Here is a 19,349-nt window from a genome sequence, read left to right as displayed (position 1 = left end):
TATATATATATATATATATATTTATATATATATATATATATATATATATATATATATATATATATATATTTATATATTTATATATATATATTTATATATTTATATATATATATTTTTATATATATATATATATATATATATATATATATATATATATATATATATATATATGAATAAAAATGAGAGTATCCTACACTAAGAGTAGGGGCTGCTGAAGCCTCCAAATACAGGGGGCGGAACATCCGCGTGCGCCTAGCGAGCAAGCTAGGACGCTCAGTCCGTTAGCGTCGCGTGAACCAGGAATGTCGGACCCACGGTCGTTCTCTGACTGGAAACCTACTGGATCTTTCGGTCATGTAGGGGACTGGGACTTGACCCTCTTAGTTATCTGAGTAAGTATTGCGTGCTCTGGTGATGTAGATTACAATTATCTATTCTTTATTCAAGAAACTACCTCGCTCACTTTTAAGAAACCAAACCCATTTCCATGTCACCGATTTCTAGCTAGTTGTACTAGCACAGGATTGACGTAGTTAGCTAGCTAGCGTTAGCTAGAGTTGCTCAGAAGATTATCGGTGATGGTTCAAATTACAAGGGACTATTTATTTCGTCTCTATTTACTTGTTACATTTTTTATTTCATTATACATTACATTTAAGCAGTAGAGTGTAGTATTTGCTTAACTAGCTATCTAGATTTCGAACTCGGTTAAAAAATATTTAACACAAGTACCGCTTGCTGGCTAAGATGGGTTAAATCGCGTTAACCTAGTTGCAATAAAATATCTGACGCTAGTTCTCTGTCTGAATAGCCTAGATGTGTTCCTGAGATTATGACCAGGCACCCAGCATTAATTATGTGGCTGGCTAGCTAGGTGTCACTGTCAGCATTGCCCGATGCTAGTTTTCTAGCTAGCTAAGATATGCATTTTAAGACATCTACAAGACTGCCTCTCACTGTGTAAATCAAAGGAAAGATCCTTCCATCACTTGGGTCCGTTAGCTCGATAAATTACACTTTCATTCACTAACGTTAAATATCCCGTCTATGACTGTAATGCACATACAAATCCATCGAGATTAACGTCTGTTAGCTAGCAATTACTAACTAGTTAGCTAACTATTCCCATACATTTTTTTGTAGACTTGACGCTACGACAGAATGTACGTTCGTTACGTAATGGGTTGGTAGGCTGGGCACAAAACCAAACCGCTTAATATCCTATCGCTGGGGGGAGGCAGGGCTAAGAGAAATAACTCGACCTTTCTGGCAATTTTCTCACACATGCTGTATCAGTGGAGATTGCAACAGAGCTCTTTCTACAACAAATAATCCCAGGAGTATGTACAGAGTTTATCTAAAGACTCGGTGGGTTTCTCAGTGGTAAGCATGGTGTTTCTTTTTTTCTTTTTACATTTGTAGCTAGGTACATTGTTTCGGGTTGTCATGTTCGTTGTCGATCAAGTGAGCTAGTGTATGTCCAATATCCAAAGTAGAGAGATGTTGTTATTGATGCTGTTTCAGTTAATTTCTAACTAGACTAAGGCTAATTTTCAAATCGCATTATTGTGGCATACACTGGATAGGACAGATTTTTAAACGGCGTGTTAAGATGTTTGTTATTTTTCAGATTTTAGATATTGCAATTGAGTCACGAAACTGATCGTTAGTTGTTTTGGCACGCATTCTTACTGAGTTTCCAACTTTCGAGTATGTGCTTGTAAATAAATAATGAATACCAGATTTTAACACCAAAGTATTATCCCTGTTATACTGATCATGAAACTACCTGACAAATAATTATTTATTTACATAAAATGTGAAATGCCCCCAGACTTCATATCAGGTGGTTAATCAGTAATACGCTAATCAAATCTCCCTGGATAATAACTAGCTAGCTAACTGAACTATTCTTTTTCGTCCCTTAGAACGACTTTCCGATTTAACGCTCGAAAAGCCCATAGAACGTCCAGTAGCTTTTTGCGTGCTTTTTTTCTCTCCAAAAACCAAATCGATGAGACGGTAAAATAGAAGTGTGGTCAGCCTCCCACCATGCTGTGTGTGCTTGGTTGGTATTAGCTACCACGTGTTTGCTTCCCTGGATGCCCGCGAGTTAACGCAGGTTTTGTGCAGAACTCTGCAGTTTCTTTCAACTCCTTTGTCCAAACCATTGTTTTCCATAATTCTGCTTGTATCCGAATCGTGGATCACAAGATGGAATCAGCTCCTGCATCCTCCCCCCTTTCCTGAGAACATGATTTCCACGTGCTATTTGTCACTCTTTTTATTTACTAGTTTTGGGACAAAACAGAAAGACCTCACTTTTTTCTATTGAGCACTACATTGAAGTGGCAGCATTTTTTTTACTGAACATACTTATTGTTAATTATACTTTGCACATATAATGTATTATTATTACCCAAATTTACATTTTAGCTATGAATCTGTGAAAACCTTAATTGTCCAAAAAATACTAATGGGGTAGAGCAAATTTTAGCACTTTTTTCTAATTTTCATTTTCTGCAGCTCCCTTTTTCACACATCCAGTTTGGATAACCTGAAAATAATAATTCTAGCCATGCTGCCTATTCAAACCCTATACTGCTAAAATTCCCCAGTGTTAAGGTCCGTGTTCTCTCTTCTAGATCTTACAGAAGGGGAAAAGAGATATTTTGCTTATTCTTTGTTGAAGGCAGGTGATAAGAGGCTACCATCTGCTGCTTTGAGCAAGCCACCCAGTTAAATAAGAGGGGTTTAGCAAAAAAAAGCTGTTTGTTTATAAGGGCCCTTAACCTCTATCTAAGTTTTATTTTAACCCACCCTCCTCTTTGTTTGTGGAAATTGTGTATGTGTGAGTGATCACTAATAATTTCTTTCTTTCGCTGTTCACAAACCGCAGTGTGTGAGCCGTTGCCCCATCCTTGATTGTGTTTGTTTGTGCTGGATGCCACGTAGAAGAAATCAATGAAGATCAGAGATCAGCCTGCTTTCCGATCCGTGATGAGAGAGTTAGCACGGAGCCGAGCCTGAGAAAGGGGACACGAGGGGGTGTGCACGAGCAAGCAGGAGCGGTAACCAGAGTGACAAACCACAGAGCAGGACTCAATTATGTCGTACTACAACAGAGAACTGGTCATGTACTATATCAGGTACAAACTCTCCCAGAGGAACTATCCCTGTAGCCACATCGGGCTCACAGAAGATATGGGCCAGACTGAGGGGGGTCCGGAGGGAGAGGATGGTGCGGAGGCCGCGGCAACGCCGACGGCAGTGGCCAATGGCTCTACGGCAAGCCCCACCCGGTTGCCGGCCTCGCCTGGGCCAAGGGCGGTGAACGGAGGCGGGGGACTGGAAGCTGTGAAGGAGGCCCTGCGGGACTCGGCCAACGAGTTTGAGCTGCGCTACTCGCGCGCATTCAGCGACCTGTCCTCACAGCTGCACATCACGCCAGCCACGGCGTACCAGAGTTTCGAGAGCGTCATGGACGAGGTGTTCCGCAGTGGCGTCAATTGGGGCCGAATCGTGGGCCTGTTTGCCTTCGGTGGGGCCCTTTGCGTGGAGTGTGTGGAGAAGGAGATGAGTCCACTGGTGGGGCGCATTGCCGAGTGGATGACCGTCTACTTAGACAACCACATCCAGCCGTGGATCCAGGAGCAAGGAGGATGGGTAGGTGAAGAACTGCTCAAATGTCTCCACTCAGCCACATCTGATGGAGCATCATGACAACTTAGATGCAATCCCCCCCACTAAAATCTTGTATATTTTAAGCATTGTTTACCTTTTTAAGCACGTTCATGTTAATTGCTATAGCAGCAGATTTGGGGGTGGGTGGTGGGTTGTGCTTAGCCTTGATTATTTCAAAGCTGTCTGGTGCCATTGTTTTCATGTATTTGACTTGGTTTCCCTGTGTGTTCAGCCTGATTAAGCATTCTGATTGCCTGTTTAAGACTTGGAAAGAAAGCGAAAGAGGACCAAGTCTGTGTTATTGATCACATACCCTGGTTATCTCTGGTGGCTGTGGGTACACGTGTTTTGCATTGCCTGATTCACTGGCTCCCCTGGGTCGAGACGAAAGCTGTTTTTAGTGCCTCTCTTCTCCTGGGTGTGGATCTTTTAAACCCTGCAGAGGGGAAAAGGACAGGCAGATAACGGCACAAGCCGTGGTCAGTTAAGCATTGATCATCTGCCTTCTCAGCTGAATCGAATACGAACTGAACAGAGCAAGCAGCGAGCGTCATGGGAGATAAGTACATATGGCGGGGGTGGGGGTGATGGGAGGAGGTTGGCAGCGTCGATGGTCCATTGTTTTCATTGTTGGTGTTCCATTGTTCTCACTTTTGCGTTCCATGTTGTTGTTGTTTTTTTGTTTTTTTTTCCCCTCTCTCTCTCTGGTCAGCTGGCCAGTAGATCAAAAGACATGCTGTCAGTAAGGTCATGCAGTGGGTCTTTGTGCCGTGCTCCACCGAGCCGGGGTCGGCGGGGAACGGAGGTGTGCTATGAAATGCGACTCTCTCTTTGTGGCAACGACCGCCATACGATTCGGGTGGTCTGTGGTGGGGGGGATATGATATGGAAGTCATTGTCTAATTTGAAAGGTCATTACGAGTCGGGCATTTGATTGGCTGCTGTCGCCTTTAGTCTCTTTCTAAATGGTTGGCTTGTTTTGCTGGTACTGATTGAACTGGAACTGAATTTATTTGCTTTTTTTTGGGCGGGGGGGGCTTCAAATGACCTGAAATACTTCAGAACAGACTTCTTGTTTTCCCCTGGTGTCCTCCACTATTCCAAAATGTCCTGACTCAATCACTCAAAGCACAGTGTCCAAAACATTCACAGAAACAAATGTCAACACTTATAATCTGAACCCGTATCTCTGCCTTTTAAATCTCTTGTGACGCATGGCATTGCAAAACATGGTCTCCAATCTTTTAAAAAAAACAAACAAACAAAAAACTCCAAAGCTAACCTTGTGATGCATTTATTGTGGTGGAAGTTACGGAATCCAGCTATAGCCAACCCAAAAAGGTTTGTCTAAATTCTTGGTCAAGTGGACACTGTAGTTCTAGGACTCAATGAGTCAATGGGTGAATTGAGCCAACAATGGCTGAATGAAATCATGTTGAAGGTTTTGGAATGAACGTTCTCCTTTTCGCTTCTGCAAATGTGAAAAGGAAGCAAGACTGTGGTTCTGACATCACTTCCTTGGTGGAAGATGAAAGTGGGGTTGTATGTGTAACTTGAGGGAGAAAAACTGCATATGTGTTGCACGAACACACTGAATGTAGGCCAGCTCTCCTCAGAGACTTTCTCAGCTACCTTCAGTATCACTCACACATTTGATAATGGCTCCTCAACACCAGCCCCCAGCTAATTGCTGGTTAAATTTGACTAATGGGTGGTATTGATCACCCACTCTAACACTGTCACAAACAGCAGATTTGATCATATAATGCAATCATCATCTAGCCAAGAAGAACAGTGGTAGATTTGTACTAACACTCAAAGTATGGGAAAATAAGGTAATAAAGATGATCTATGCTCAGTTACTTCATTGACCATTTTTCCATGTGCTAAAACACTTGACTAGTTTCACTTGGCGATTGGCTTTCAAGGTTGGACTATGTATCGTTCTGGTAAGCGCTGTCTGAAATGGAAAAGCTGCCACCACAGCAGCTCTCCACCAATTGAGAGGGGACGGCCCTGCTCCAGAGAAACACCTACACATACCATGCCTATTCTGTCTCTGACTCATATCACCCCCTAATTCTACATTTCTTTACTGTAAACCTTGCACTTCCCAGTGTTACAAGAATTTTTTTTAAGATCAGCCTCATTTTCTCTACATGCACCCACTTAGCCAAGGGAAAGCCGTTGACAGCTGTTGGGTGCAGGTGTGTCTCGCTACCTGAGTGGATCTGGGCATGTAGGTATTTCTCTGTTGCTCTCCTTCATCTGTTTCTCTATTTTCTCTCTCCCTGCACTGCTGTAGCAGTCATTGTGCTTGGTCGGTCTGTCTGTGTGTCTCTCTTTCTCTCCCCCCTGCTGCTGTGACTGGCTCCAATTTTTCCTATGAGTGCAGGCAGGTGAAAAGACTGAAGACAGTCCACTGAACTAGAGTGCCAGATGGAAAGTGAAAAGGCAGCAAAACAGAAGTGAAATGCCGACAGTGCTTTGCGTGTGTTTGTGGATAAAGGTCATATTTTCAGGACCTTTTTGGCCAAGACGTTACCTTTTTAAAGTGCTTTGGGGCGGAGAATATTGGATAAATAATAAGTGTAATTTTTGTGCTGTGGGTAAATGTCTTTGTTCAGATCACATAAATCGTGTTCAGCCTGTGCGTGAGTATTTTAGCATAGCAAATAGAGGAGGGGGAGGATGCAGGCATGGGGGGGGGGTGTAAGGAAAGACCCCACGTATCCCACACTAACTGCTGTAAGTCCTGCCTTGCGTCCTTTATTTCTCCTTTATTGCCTGTGTGTGTGCGCCAGGGATGTTCTCCCATGGCAGTGCTTCCAAAGCGCTCATTAGCACAGTGTCCAAAGAGGGATCTTCACCCCAGCATCCCCCTGCTTGCCCCTGCCTGAGTGCTGGCTTCCCAAACACACAGCCTGCATGATTAATTAAACTCAGACAGAGCGCCAGCACTCTGTAGCGGACTCATTCAACCATACGTTTAAACAAAGAGCTGGCTTTATAGCCTTTTAATTACTGCCATGCTGGAGATGTGTGTTGTTTTATTGTTCCTGGTTAAGCTATATGCTGCCTGCTTCTTACGAATCTCAGTGGTGTAATGTGTAGGTTAACACACATGAAGACACGCATGCATCACTTTGCACATCCGTTAACCTTTGCTCTTGTCTGTTACGTTTTGTGAATGGTGATCCATTGGCACTGTCAACACTCCCTGCCTCACCCAGTGTAATTCCCCATCCTCCATCACTTTCACTTTCTCCCTGTGTCTCCATTAGAGTGTCCTCTCTCTAGCTCCATCATGTGCCCTCTCGCTCTCTCTTCCTGTCTGTCTCCCCGTCCCACGTGGGTGGACATGTTGCAGATGAGACATGCAACAGCGTGTGCACGTCACCATGCTGGAGTCCCATTTCTCATGTGCCTCCACCACGCCATCTGATCTGTCGCTGCCATCAACCTGCTTGACGTGATTGCTGTGTGTGGTGAACAGTCCATGACGCACCTTCCGCTGACACTGTGGCTATTATTCAGTACATCAGCATGCCACGTGTGTTTGTGTGCATGTGCCTGTATGCCTTTGTACTTATGGTTCTGTCTGTGTGTGTGTGTGAGGGAGAGGGAGAGAGACAGACATGTGCAGACAGAGAAGGTGGTTAGAGGGTTACCTTTTGTTCCTGTCTATCCTCTCGTATTTGATTTATAGCCTAGGTGTGCATTATTGGAAACAACAGCTCTCACTATGCACGTGAGCACCTTAAACAAAGACACAAAGGACAAACGCACACATGTAAAGAGGATTTTTTTGTTGGATTTATCTACCTCTACACCTCTCACTTTTCACCTAGAACAGAAATAATTGCTTAAGGATAATTTATTTGACTGCAAATTATAATTGAGTCATTAGGAAGAGCACAATCTTCTACTCTGCTTTATCAAGGGTTTGCTACTCAGCTATCCTAATTTAAGTGTTTAACCTAGTAAATGTACTCATCAGAGAATTGAGACTTTGCATAGAATTGACTATGTAGAAAACTAACTGGTTTCTTGAAATTGTTTCACTTTGGTAATTAAGTATATACTTTTATATAGTACTGTTTATAAAGCTGAGCTTCACTTTTCAGGCTGACAGTGTTTTAGTGGTATGCAAGCCAATTAATTATATGTTACAATCAGATGGATATTGTAATGAGGTTATACAAATACTATTGTAAATAGCACAAATGCAGCATGGAAATTACTGTGTAAATGTTACACATAAACAATGCAACATTTATGCATGTCAGTTCATGATGGATCAAATACACTCTATCCCAAGACCATATGTCTGTCTTTACTTTTGATGAGCCCCCTCTATGCAAATATGCTGTAAAATGAAGACCAAATATGTCCACATAAGTTGATACCAGTTTAATTCTGTGACTTGGGGACATGATCTTAGGAATGCTCTCCAACTGATTGTGACCAGAGATTCCCACTGTTCCCAGCATGACAAAAACAACTGTTTAACACTGTAAAGATCAAAAAGGAACTGGAGGGTGTTTCTCAAACCAAAGGGTTGTGACCAGTCTCAAACCAGTTGAGACCAGTCTTTGGACTTTCAACAAATCTGTCATATTCATTGTGCAAGTCCATCCCCCCCCCCCCACTTCCACACTGACTGACTAGCACTATAGGTGTGCGCACACGCACACATACATACATGTATATATGGAATCTCTCACTGTGCCCTCAGTGGTGCTTTACTCTAAACATCCACCTAGTCCTTTTTATTTATCTGTCTGAGTTTTTTTGTTTTTTTCCCCCAGCAGGTGAGACGGGCAGCCACCTGCCCTGCTGCCACTTCCGTTCCCCCTTTCTCAAGGTCATGACGCTTCACCAGGGCGGCCAGGCAGCGCAGGGCTGAGGAGCGCAGTGCGTCTGTTTGCTGCTTTGTGAGATTTTGGTGTCTGTGTGTGTGTGTGTGTGTGTGTGTGTGTGTGTGCGTGCGTGCGTGCTCACACGTTTGTGTCTGTGTGTGAGTGTGTCATGGACAGACTGGCTGAGTGAAAGTGGCAGTAAACAGATGGTGTGATTCAGTCTTGTGCAGCCTTGTCGCCTGCGTGTGAGAGGGAAGGAGGGTGGGAGGCAACAAGGGAGAGGAAAAATAATGGCAAATGCCAGGGGGTGGGGCTTGGTTAGACCACTCTGAGATCGTGGGGGGTGGGGCTTGGGTAGGCTACTCTGAAGCAGTGGGGGTCACCTTCGAGGAAGGTTGGGCTGCTCTATTACAGTGGGTGGGGGGGTGGGAATTCAAACCTCCAGAGGTGTAAACAAGAGGAAGAGAAATGGATTTGTGGCTGATGGGGCTGATGAATGTTTTGCTCTGTATAACACAGAGTGAATGTGTGTGTCGGCAGCAACATGCAAAGCCAGAGCGAGCTGGTCTGTGCCTGCACAAGTGTACATGTGGACACACACACACCCACCCACCCCTCGCTCACACAGCGTAATGAGTCACAGGGTGGCTGTCCCATGGTGATCTGTGTGCTCAGTGCTCACCTCATACTGGGAGTGGCTGCTGTTGCTCCTCCATCCTCCTTGTGCTGCTAGGGTGCGTATGATGGGGCTGACCTGAGCTGGTCTATCCCCTTCACTCCACTGCTTCACTTTGCTATTAATAGTCTCACACACACACACACACACACACACACACACACACACAGTCCTCCTCCCCAAGTGCAACAGCTTTACATTTGTATGTGTAAGTAAGTCATGTGGCAGATTGAGCCTAGCTCCCCTAATGCACTTATGCTGAGATTAGGCAGCATATTTGAACCCCTCTTCAGTGAACCCTGGTAGAACAGTCCATTGCCCAACACTGCTGACCTCACACTGGTCCTGGGCACAGGCCAGATGCTTTACAGGCTCACTAAAGGCCTCCTAAGGCTTAGAGTCAAAAACCATTTAAAGGGTTGCTTGCTATTTAATGTAGCTGCTGTGTTTGGTATGTCGTGACTCCAGTCTGTCTCTGGTTGTGCAATATCGTGACTATCAAATTTGCTGTGTGTGTGTGTCTACATAAGCCTTGAAATGGTAAACCAAAGGTCTCTCAGCTGCAGTGAGGGGTGGGGCTGGGACAATGGCTGTGCAGTGTGGAAGTGAGGATTGCAGTCCTGCATGCCAGAGCCATGGCTAAGTCAGAGAAGGCCTGAGCCCAGTGGGTCTGTCTGCCTTCCTGGGTGCCGGGGGTGGGAATGCTTCTGGTATGAGCTGGAAACAGTTTCAGCCCCGCCTAAACCAGCTTGGGCTGGAAGTCTGCTCATGAGCACTTCTCTACTTGTTTCTGACATTTATTTATTTTTGTCCCCTCCCACTCTTCACTTTTCCCTCCCTACGTCTCTTTGAACCCCTCCCTGTCTTCAGGCAACCACCTCCCCCTGTGGCCTGCTGGGTGCTGTTCTGCTGTCCTGTCTATACTGCAGTGCTCCCTCTGCTCCTGCTGTCCTCGTCTGTTTCTGTTGCCCTCCATCTCTTCTGTATTGTGTCCCAATGATTCTTCCTTGTTCTTTATACCGTTCTCCTCGACCCACCCCACCCCCCAAGCAAAAAAATAAATAAATAAATAAATATTTCCTGCAACATTCATTCTCCTGCCTTATGGCTCATGGCTGATATCAGATTATGGGGAGACTCTAAGCCTACATCAATAGGATTAAAGAGAGGGAGATGTATGTATATAGCGTGTGTTGACCAGTAATTCTGTGACAAATTAATTACAGTAGCCATTACAGCATGACTGGTGGACTGGGTTGATAAGCAGAATTGTAATATGTTGTAATGTGTGTCTCTCTGCTTTCTCTAGTTTAGTTCTCTACTTTCTTCTTCATGCCAGCCCCATCCTATGAATTTCTCTTTCTATATTTTCGTCTCCCAGACGGATGGTTGGTCTCCTGTCGTTTGTGAGGGGCTGAGCAGACACAGGGGTCAGAGGGTGCTGGTGATGGAGAGAGGCGCTAACTGTACTGTGGCTGTGACCATGGAACATGTACACGTACACAAGCGCATGCATACTTGTAATGACTGACTTTGCACACCATTCGATATGCATAAGACTTTAAAGTATGCCTGTTTCCTGCTAGACCTCCCTGGAGGAGTGTGTGTGTGTATGCCTGGAAGTATATAATCATGCCTGGGTTATATTTGAGCTGTCTTTGTACCTGCTTGTGCTTATGTTTCAGTTTATGTTTCAGGTAAATGCACTGAAATGCATGCATATGATACTGTGTGTTTGTGTACCTAGCAAATGCCCTTCCTGGGATTTGCCTGATGGAGTGGGGAGCATGGTGACATGTCCCTGGTGAGACTGGAACAGATTGGAGTCTGAGACCCACTATCCTTCCTCATTAATCTCCTCCTTAATTTATTTACTGTACACACACACATGCGTGTATACGTCACCATAGTAACACGAAGGGACCCTCCTTTAGACAAACCTCAAGTGATATGACCTAAAATAGCAAAAGGGATGTGTTAGGTGGTTTCTGTGTAACATGGTGATCAGAGGTGAGCCTTCTGATAGCATCATTGTTTAAGAAATAAATGAGAGATGATGCATAACATTTGCCTTTGGTCACAGCAGCACAGTATTATTAGGAGGGCAGCCTTGATTCGTTGCACACGTTATTGAAGCTCAGTTTAGGAATTCCAGTTTTCTGTATTGCAGGCTAGTTTAGTAGCCAGTAATCGGCATCAGTGTAATATAATGCCCCTGGTCTGGCTTTTGTTCGACCCATCTCTGGTTTGGTTATTAATATTGTCCAAGTGCAGCAGTGCTATAATGCGCTCCAGCTAGTTGGGGAGATGCCTGAGGATGCGGCGCATCACGCTGAGGCACCCTCGTGCACACCCTTTGCTGTGGGAAGGAGAGGCACGCCCCTCTAATGTTGAACATGCCTGTGAGACAGGACACAGTGTCCCACGCTGCTGTATGCCTAGCACGTCAGCAGCTTCCGCTTCTGTAAGTTTTCTTGGAAGTGTGGGTATCAGTAATGGTCTGGGTCACTCTGATGTCATTGACCCATGGGGGCAAAGACGATGACCAGCACTACATAAGCTGAGGTAAATGTGCCAGACACTGTTGCTTGTGCCGTTTGATTGAAAACATGCACAGAACTCAAGCTCTCCTGAACTGCTGCACTTTTGCCCTCAAAAGAAGCAACTACAGCATGTCGTGTTTTATTCTGCAGTGGTTTTGTAACTCTTGAACACTCCTGTCTTGTCTCATATCCTGTCATGTAACAGTCCTGGCCCGATGGGCTTTTACTGATCATTCTCTTACACACACACACACACACACACACCCCCCATCATGGCTCCGTTTCTGGGTGCTCAACTGTGAGGTTGTTACAATGACTCAGCAGATGTTATGACACTGAGTAAGAAAAGCTGAACAAGTCCAGGAACGGATGTGCTGAACAGAGCCCTAGGTCATGTTTTCTTGTTACTGCAGCAGTAATTTTAGTTCATACCAGCTGATTTCCTCAGAAACATTGGGAAGCAGCATTCCAACGCGATTTTCAGGAAGTCCTTCCCTTCCTGCCAGCCCTGATTGTTCTGTTCTGGGGCCGGTTCAGGGGGCCGGGCCCCGAACAGAGCTGCACTTGTTCCTTATTGTTTATCCAGTGAAACATTCTGCGTCTAAATGCAGACAGACTGGCATTAGGAGGACATGAGACAACGCAGAGGATCCAAGACCTCGGTGGGCCTCCTCTGTGTTCCAGCCTGGGCTTCTCGTGAAGTAGGCACTCGACTGGCTTTGTTTTACTGCCAGATTCGTGCTGTTCGGGTATGTGATCACTACAGTGGAAGGCTTTCACAATTAGGCTAAATGCTAAAGGAAATTTCCAGAGGTGACAGACCGAAGACTGTCTGTCTGCGAAAATATATCCCCACCAGTGCCCTTTGTTTCAAGCTCACGTTGGCTTGTGATCCGGCTTACGCCAGACCAGCATACAGCAGACTCCATTCTGTCCAAATGTGTGTATGAAGTAGCTGTACTCGGACTAATCAGGGTTGGGTGTTTTGTGACCAAGAAGCTGTTGAAATAAGCTGTCCTGTAAGAGTTCAGGGGTCACTCTGGTGCAACACAGGAGCAAACCCAGACAGTCTGACTCACGCTGTGATCACACCGCTGGCGATTGTGATGAACACCAGTGTGCTGGAACCTTGTGTGCGGCACTTCTCTGTGGACCGTTGCGCCACTCAAGCTTCTCCCTACCACCTCATGCTTACAAGACTCTTTTTAAAACACACAGAACATAAGGGTGACTCATACACGCATGCTGTCGCAGAGTACACACACATCCCTCTGTAGCTCTACTGATGCAGTAGCAATGACTTCTCATTTAACATGCCTTTTCATCTCTCTATACAACACACTATATAATCTCTCCTTCACTTATCTTTGCTCTTCTATTATCCATATCAATCCACCCACTTCCTCAGGTCTATCCTATGCTTTTCTCCAGTACTTGTTTGGGATCTGTTTTTCCAAGTTGTGTTACACACCATCACCTATGTGGTTAAAAAAAAAAACCCCAATGATCTCAGCTGATCCAGGAACAGCCCCAGTCCTGGACTGTGGAAAGTGGCCTGTGGAACAGGCTGCCTAGTAACCAATGTCTCAGGTGAACACACATTTCCCCCACCCCCAACCCCCTATGGGCCATGTGGAAATGTTGGAAAGTGAGGACTGCGGAGTGGGACATGCCTTCTCACCTACTGGTGTGGCTCACATATAACATATCTCTATGCAGTAGGTGTTCAGGGCTAGGCTTGTTGTAATAAGCAGAGCATAGGTGTGACAGAGTCTGGAGTGTGTCAGTCATCCTTCAAGGACAAGCTTGTAAAGAGTGTGTGTGTGTTTAAAAGAAAGACAGATTGATGATGTTGGGCAGGATTGATGGGGACATGTTGAGGCATGAACAGTACCTGGCTGTGGGGAGGGGGTGTAGGGGTTTCAGGGGGGGAGGGCGTAAATAGCTTGAACAGTTCTAAAAGGATTAGTGAGCAGACAGACCTGAGTCGCCCACAGACCAAGTGCAAAACCAGAGACTTGGGGTGCAGTTCCTGGCCACAGCCTGCCACGCAGTGGGAATTTCTGAGAGTGCTTTGTGACGTTTCCCTGAATTGTTGGTACAGTTTGAAGTACACCAGAGAGCGCTCTTTTGATTCCCCCCCCCCCACAATCAAAGGCTGAGCTCTGCTAATCCTCTCCTTTCACTGGACTCTTCACTGTTCCCATGCCTGTCACACACTGAGTGTTTTGTCTTATGTAATATGAAACGTACTGCAACATTTGAATAATAATTATACATTTTATGTACAATAAAGCCACATTTTGTTAATAGAAGAGAATCGTATCATTCTGTCTGTTGCATAGAGACAAGCCTCAGCATGCCTTGGTTGTGTCATTGGCTTGACTTCCTCGTAACACCCACATTCTTTTCATACCACTTCACCTTAGTTTCTGACATATCATGTAGACTTAGTTTCGGAGGAATGCGTACAAGTAATGTGCACTGGTGGGGGGAGTGCACTGAAGTTCATTGAATAGTTTTGTCAATATTTGTGTTCTTTCTGAAGCTGTTGATCCAGCAGATAGGACATCCTCATGGCTATGGTAGGATTGCCTGTCACGGAGCTCACAGGTGGCATTGGCTAAAGGAGGAGTGGCAGAGGAGTTCCCACAGTGTGCAGAGCAGCGCATTGTCTCAGTGCAGCTTGGCATACAGGAATGCAGAGGCTAGCCCTAGAACAATTGCTATTGTGAGCCCTGTGATGTGCCTTATGCAGGTGTGTGTGTATGTGTGTGTGAGAGCGAGTGAGCGAGGCAGACAGACTGGGAACATTTGGTTTGGTGATTGTGGAGGGGCAGCTGTGACATTAGGCGGCTTGCAACACCACCCTGGCTCTGTCATTATATCTGCAAGTGTGTGCATGTACATGTGTGTAAGTGTTTATTTTTTTATATATATATATATATATATATACACACACTTCTTGCATATTTCTAACCCTAGCTGGTTTTGAATAGCACATGAACAAGCATCAGCTGTTATCCTATGTGTGCAGCCCAGAGCCATGTGTCTCATGGCTGTTGCCAAAACGGGTAAGGTCACTATGGTTATAACTAATTGTGTGTGTGTGAGTTTATAGAGTAGGCCTGAAACTGAGGTCACGCTTCTGCTCTGATAAAGTGACGTACCCGTATAACTCGCCGTCACTCCGTTATCAGCCCACGCCACCCCTGTCTCCTCAGATACCACTCCCTCTCACGGTCATTTCCCATGAAATTCTCTCTCTCTCGCGCTCTCTCCTTACCTAGCAGCTATATTCACACCACTTCACCTTTCCCTCCTCCATCATTATCTCGCTGCCTAATGGCGTCTCTCCGTTACCTCACTCCCTTCCTCCGCTTCTTGCCCTCCGCACTTTGTCTGCAGACATTTTCACCTGTGACATGCTTAACAAAATGTTTTTTCACTCAGTCGCAGTGCTGCTGCGTGTAGGCCAGTGTTGCCAGCGTTCACAGGGCACCAGGGAGCTGTGCAGAATGCTCTCTCTGCCTCTCTACTCATGGCTAGGGCTGAGTCCAGGCAACTCTCCAGGCCTCTTCCACATGTCCACATCACACCCTGTACCACCGTAAAAACCCAGCTGCATGGTTTTATGGGGTTCCCTGCACATTATTTCCCTCTCTTGTCCCTTAAAAACTTTTCTTTTTTTCTTTTTTTTTGCTCTTTGGTGGTCTGATTATTTTGGCTTTGACGCTATATCTTTTGGTGAAAGACAAACACTCTCGAGATGCGAGCTGCTTTTGAGATACTGATGTGCGCCGTGTGGCATGGTCAAGGAAGGGCTCTTGTCTGGCGTCGAATATTTAAGTCTTCATATATCGTCGTGGTTTTGTCCGGCAGCATGACCAAGTCCTCAGAGGTTTTCTCACTGACACTTGTAGATCCAGGGGAGAGGGAGCTGAAGCGCATTCCTGCATCATCATCTAAGCTACCAGAAGCTTCTGCTTTGTTTTCTGCCTGGGACAAAGGGCATGGCTAGGGGATGACTTCAGTCAGCAGGAGCAAAGTGTGGGTGTATATGTCTGTCGTAATCAGGATTTCATGTTCTGAATATTTTTCCTGGGATTGCTATATGCTTCTGATCTCATTGTAAAACACAAAGCCTTTAAAATGTGAGAATCATGTAGCTGTGATGGAATCAGTGAGACTGCAAAGGCCTGAAACAGAAAGTCACTGTCATTACAGAGGGTTGAATCACATATGCACTTATGTGCTGTTTACGGCCACGCTCTGCTGAGGTACTCCAGGCCGAATTATCAGCAAACATGCTCCACTTTGTTTGCTGTTCCCTTAGGAAACAGGTTACTGGATTAAGCCTGAAATCCCCTTTCAGTTCTCCAGATAGAATCAGGGTTGCTTTTGAATCCTGCTGTGAAATGAGGTTAGTTAGGCCTAGGGCCCACTGTGAGGGAATGCGCGCCCCCTGGTGGTTATTCGGGTCGGGCTTCATAGCGCACACAAGCTTTGTTGTTAGAGGAAGGGGTGGGCTATGAGGCCTTCACTGGGCAGGACTATGATGGAGCTCTGTGATTGGCTCTCATGGTCTGAAGGCAAACTGTGTCCACGAATGTGATTGGGAGGTGTGTGCTTATGTGTCTGCTTGTGGGTTTGTGCTTTACCACAGTAGGAATTTTCCTCTCCTGTATGAGACGAACAAGCTATTTATTTGTGACTGTTGCTGGAATTTTCCATCCATTCCAGTATGGTTTAGGCTGTGGTCATCAGTTACCGGTCTGTTTTGAAATAAATAGACTTTTCTTAAGCTTAAGTAGTTGTGAATCAGCTCATCACTTCTTTCTCCAGAGCATGTTAGTGCACCATTGCCCATCCTGCTTAAACTGTTCTTCTTTTGCAGGAGCACTTTGCGGAGATCTTCGGGAAGGACGCAGCAGCAGAGAACAGAAGGTCGCAGGAAAGCTTCAAGAAATGGCTGTTGGCTGGAATGACCCTGTTCACAGGGGTCGTGGTAGGCTCCCTCTTTGCTCAGAAGCGCCTGTAAGGAAAGAGGTCAACTGAAGACACAGCCTCCCCCTTCTGACAGCGTCCACCTCACAAACAGAAAAATGAAGGAACTTAAACCCCCTTAAACTCTTGATTTTGTTTGTTTTTGGTTTGTTTTTTTGTCTTCTTTGCCAAGAATTGTCATGTTTACACCCCTTCCTACACTGCACTGTGGACAGTGCAAGTGGCTGAGGCACAAGTGTAACATTTTTTTTGCCTTCTGTCACAGACTGGTGTGAAGGGATTCTGTCACTATTCGACCATTAAGGGAGGTCAGTATTACTACATATCTGATCCTCAACTCTTTTCAGTCTGCAGCAAAAAAATAGATTTGTTGAAGATAAAGGTTGACCAGTCACTCTTTTTGGTTCACTCTGTTTCCACAACACCCCCATCCCACTCCCAGTGAAATAATTTACTTTTGCTTTTCTTTGTGTTCAGTTTTTTTAAGTATTCAAATTAAGCTCTAATTTTTAATGAGGATAGAAAGTAGCATTGATACTGATTTATTTTAAAAACTAGTCTAAATGAAACTTAACTCATGAGTAAAGCGCCTGCTCACAAGGTTTTAGAAATGGGTTAGAGGGACAGTTTTCATTTAAATGTTACATTATTTGAATGTTGCTTTATTAAAACTAATTTCTTTGGAAGGGTAACATCACTTACCTTTATAACTTTCTCCGCACCATTGGGAGTATTGGACAGAGTTAGTGCATATACGTTTCACTGTTTGTTGCCACCTTACACCGCATCATGCACACAACATGTAATAACTCATTTAAGACAGAAATTAGATTAAACCACATTGCCACAAGAGTCCCTGGTGTCTTGTGTGGTCTTAGAGATGACTTATGTAGTATTTGTCTTCAAAAGCTCAGAATGCTATCAGAGCAGGATCTAGATGTTAAATATAACGTAGGTAGTAAAACTATACTTGCTTTAGTCGTAATTAACTTACATGCCATTAAATATGGTTAATGTCAAAATTCAACGTGGGTGGGACGGTGGATGGGTGTGGTATTTTAAACCTGCATCCTCATCAGAGGTGTAATACTACAGCACCAAGTCGGATCCAGCGAGTCGCCTAGCTAAACCGCTTCAATTTTCTGTCCTGTTTCTGATCATCTAAAAACATTCGATCGATCTGGGTCTTGTTTAAAACTTGTCTGGTCTACCCCGTACTGTGTGCAGCTTGCTATAAACGTCGGTTACGAGTCAATGTTGAGGCTACGAATGTCCCGAGTTCTTGAGATTTGTATTCTTAGGATGCATGTTTTATTCCTTTATACATTTTATAATTTAATCAATTATAGGCCATACAGAAGGAAACATTTTTGGGCCTACTGTGTAACCTCATACCTATCGTTCAGCGGTGTGCAACCCAACAAGATGTGTGTCCGTGTCACTTTGCCGTCTCGCCTTCCGGGGTGCGTTCAATTGTATTCGCTTTCTGCGCGTCACTCAGCGGGCCCGCACGCTGTTCAGCACGGTAACACGTGTCAAAGCGCGAAAGCCCAGAGACGAGGCAGGTTTCAAAACACGTCTAATTAAAAAAAGACACGGTCACACACGCCTTTTCTCCTGCTATGGCTGATGATTGGCGAATGGTTTGATTTCACTGCAAGAAAGAGGTCGATAATAGTACAGGTAACGACAGTACCGGCGTCCCTTTCCTTACTCCATGTGCTGGGAGAATTCGAGAATCCCATGTTCTATAATAATTTAATAGCTATAACTAAACGGGAGCAGGATGTATTCCGTTGAGTCATTAACTGAATTATCTTTTCATGGTAAAGTGTTTTGTCAATCGTCACTGATGAGGCTTATTTTTCTTCAAATTCTATGTCGCAATTTACATTTTCAGAGGACGTGTAAGGAAATTGCAATCTTAAACTGCCCCTAATTGTATATTCTCGCTGCTCTGTAGACACTGATTTTAGAGAATACATTCCATGTCAAACTGCTGCTTGCATGCCGTGTTTACCGTGCGAGAGGTGCTGCGTGAGTGTGAGAATAGCTTTGACTGTAAGCTTCAGAGTGAGATGTCCAGCCTTGGCACGACACTATGTAAACTAGTTAACTTAATGACATTTAGGGTAGCATAATAGCATAGTGAAAAATATTTAAAGCCTTCTGATTTGAAAATATTATTTATGATATTTGGTGTAAACGCATAGTGTTCTTTCCTATGGCCTTAAAACTCCATTATTCCTGAGGTGTTTTGTTACTCATTGTGTTTGTATTTAGTCAGGTTCACCGAAAACTAGGGAGACAAAAGCAGAAACTATTTTTTTAAGGCTTTTTGGTTTATTTAACAAACACCATATCTAAATGGATTGTTTTATGTCTTAGGACTTTTTTTAATGTCTGATCATTAAAGTGAATAAAAATCGATTTCAACCCACTGGATTCATCTGGACTTGTGTTCATTAAATTTATGGGTATGCATGAGTTCAACTGAAATACCAACAAAGTCATTTTTTAGGATTTAACCACTGGGGGTTTTGTTTGTCTTGCAGTTGGTGATGGGCAGTTTGGAAA

General features: G+C 44.5%; 1 protein-coding gene across 3 annotated transcripts; it reads left to right on the top strand.

Annotated features, from left to right (window-relative positions):
* The first annotated feature begins 236 nt into the window (after window positions 1-236).
* On the top strand, window positions 237-19,217 carry bcl2l1 (BCL2 like 1). 3 transcript variants are annotated; one of them, XR_014119678.1, is made up of 4 exons: window positions 237-392; window positions 2,900-3,666; window positions 10,093-16,538; window positions 16,663-16,791. XR_014119678.1 is itself a non-coding variant. In XM_027026966.3 (3 exons), exons 2-3 carry the CDS (start codon window positions 3,109-3,111, stop codon window positions 16,804-16,806), a joined length of 702 nt encoding a protein of 233 aa, XP_026882767.2. In that variant the 5' UTR covers window positions 237-392; window positions 2,900-3,108; the 3' UTR covers window positions 16,807-19,217. The 3 variants fall into 3 exon arrangements, 1 of the variants encoding a protein (XP_026882767.2); XR_014119679.1 differs by lacking the exon at window positions 237-392 and adding an exon at window positions 439-1,383; XM_027026966.3 differs by lacking the exon at window positions 10,093-16,538 and having other exon boundaries at window positions 16,663-19,217.
* Window positions 19,218-19,349: the final 132 nt, after the last annotated feature.

This window comes from Electrophorus electricus, chromosome 24, assembly GCF_041902795.1.
Source record: "Electrophorus electricus isolate QZ-2024a chromosome 24, ASM4190279v1, whole genome shotgun sequence".
Classification (NCBI taxonomy): domain Eukaryota; kingdom Metazoa; phylum Chordata; class Actinopteri; order Gymnotiformes; family Gymnotidae; genus Electrophorus; species Electrophorus electricus.
This window is presented reverse-complemented; position numbering and strand designations above follow the sequence as displayed.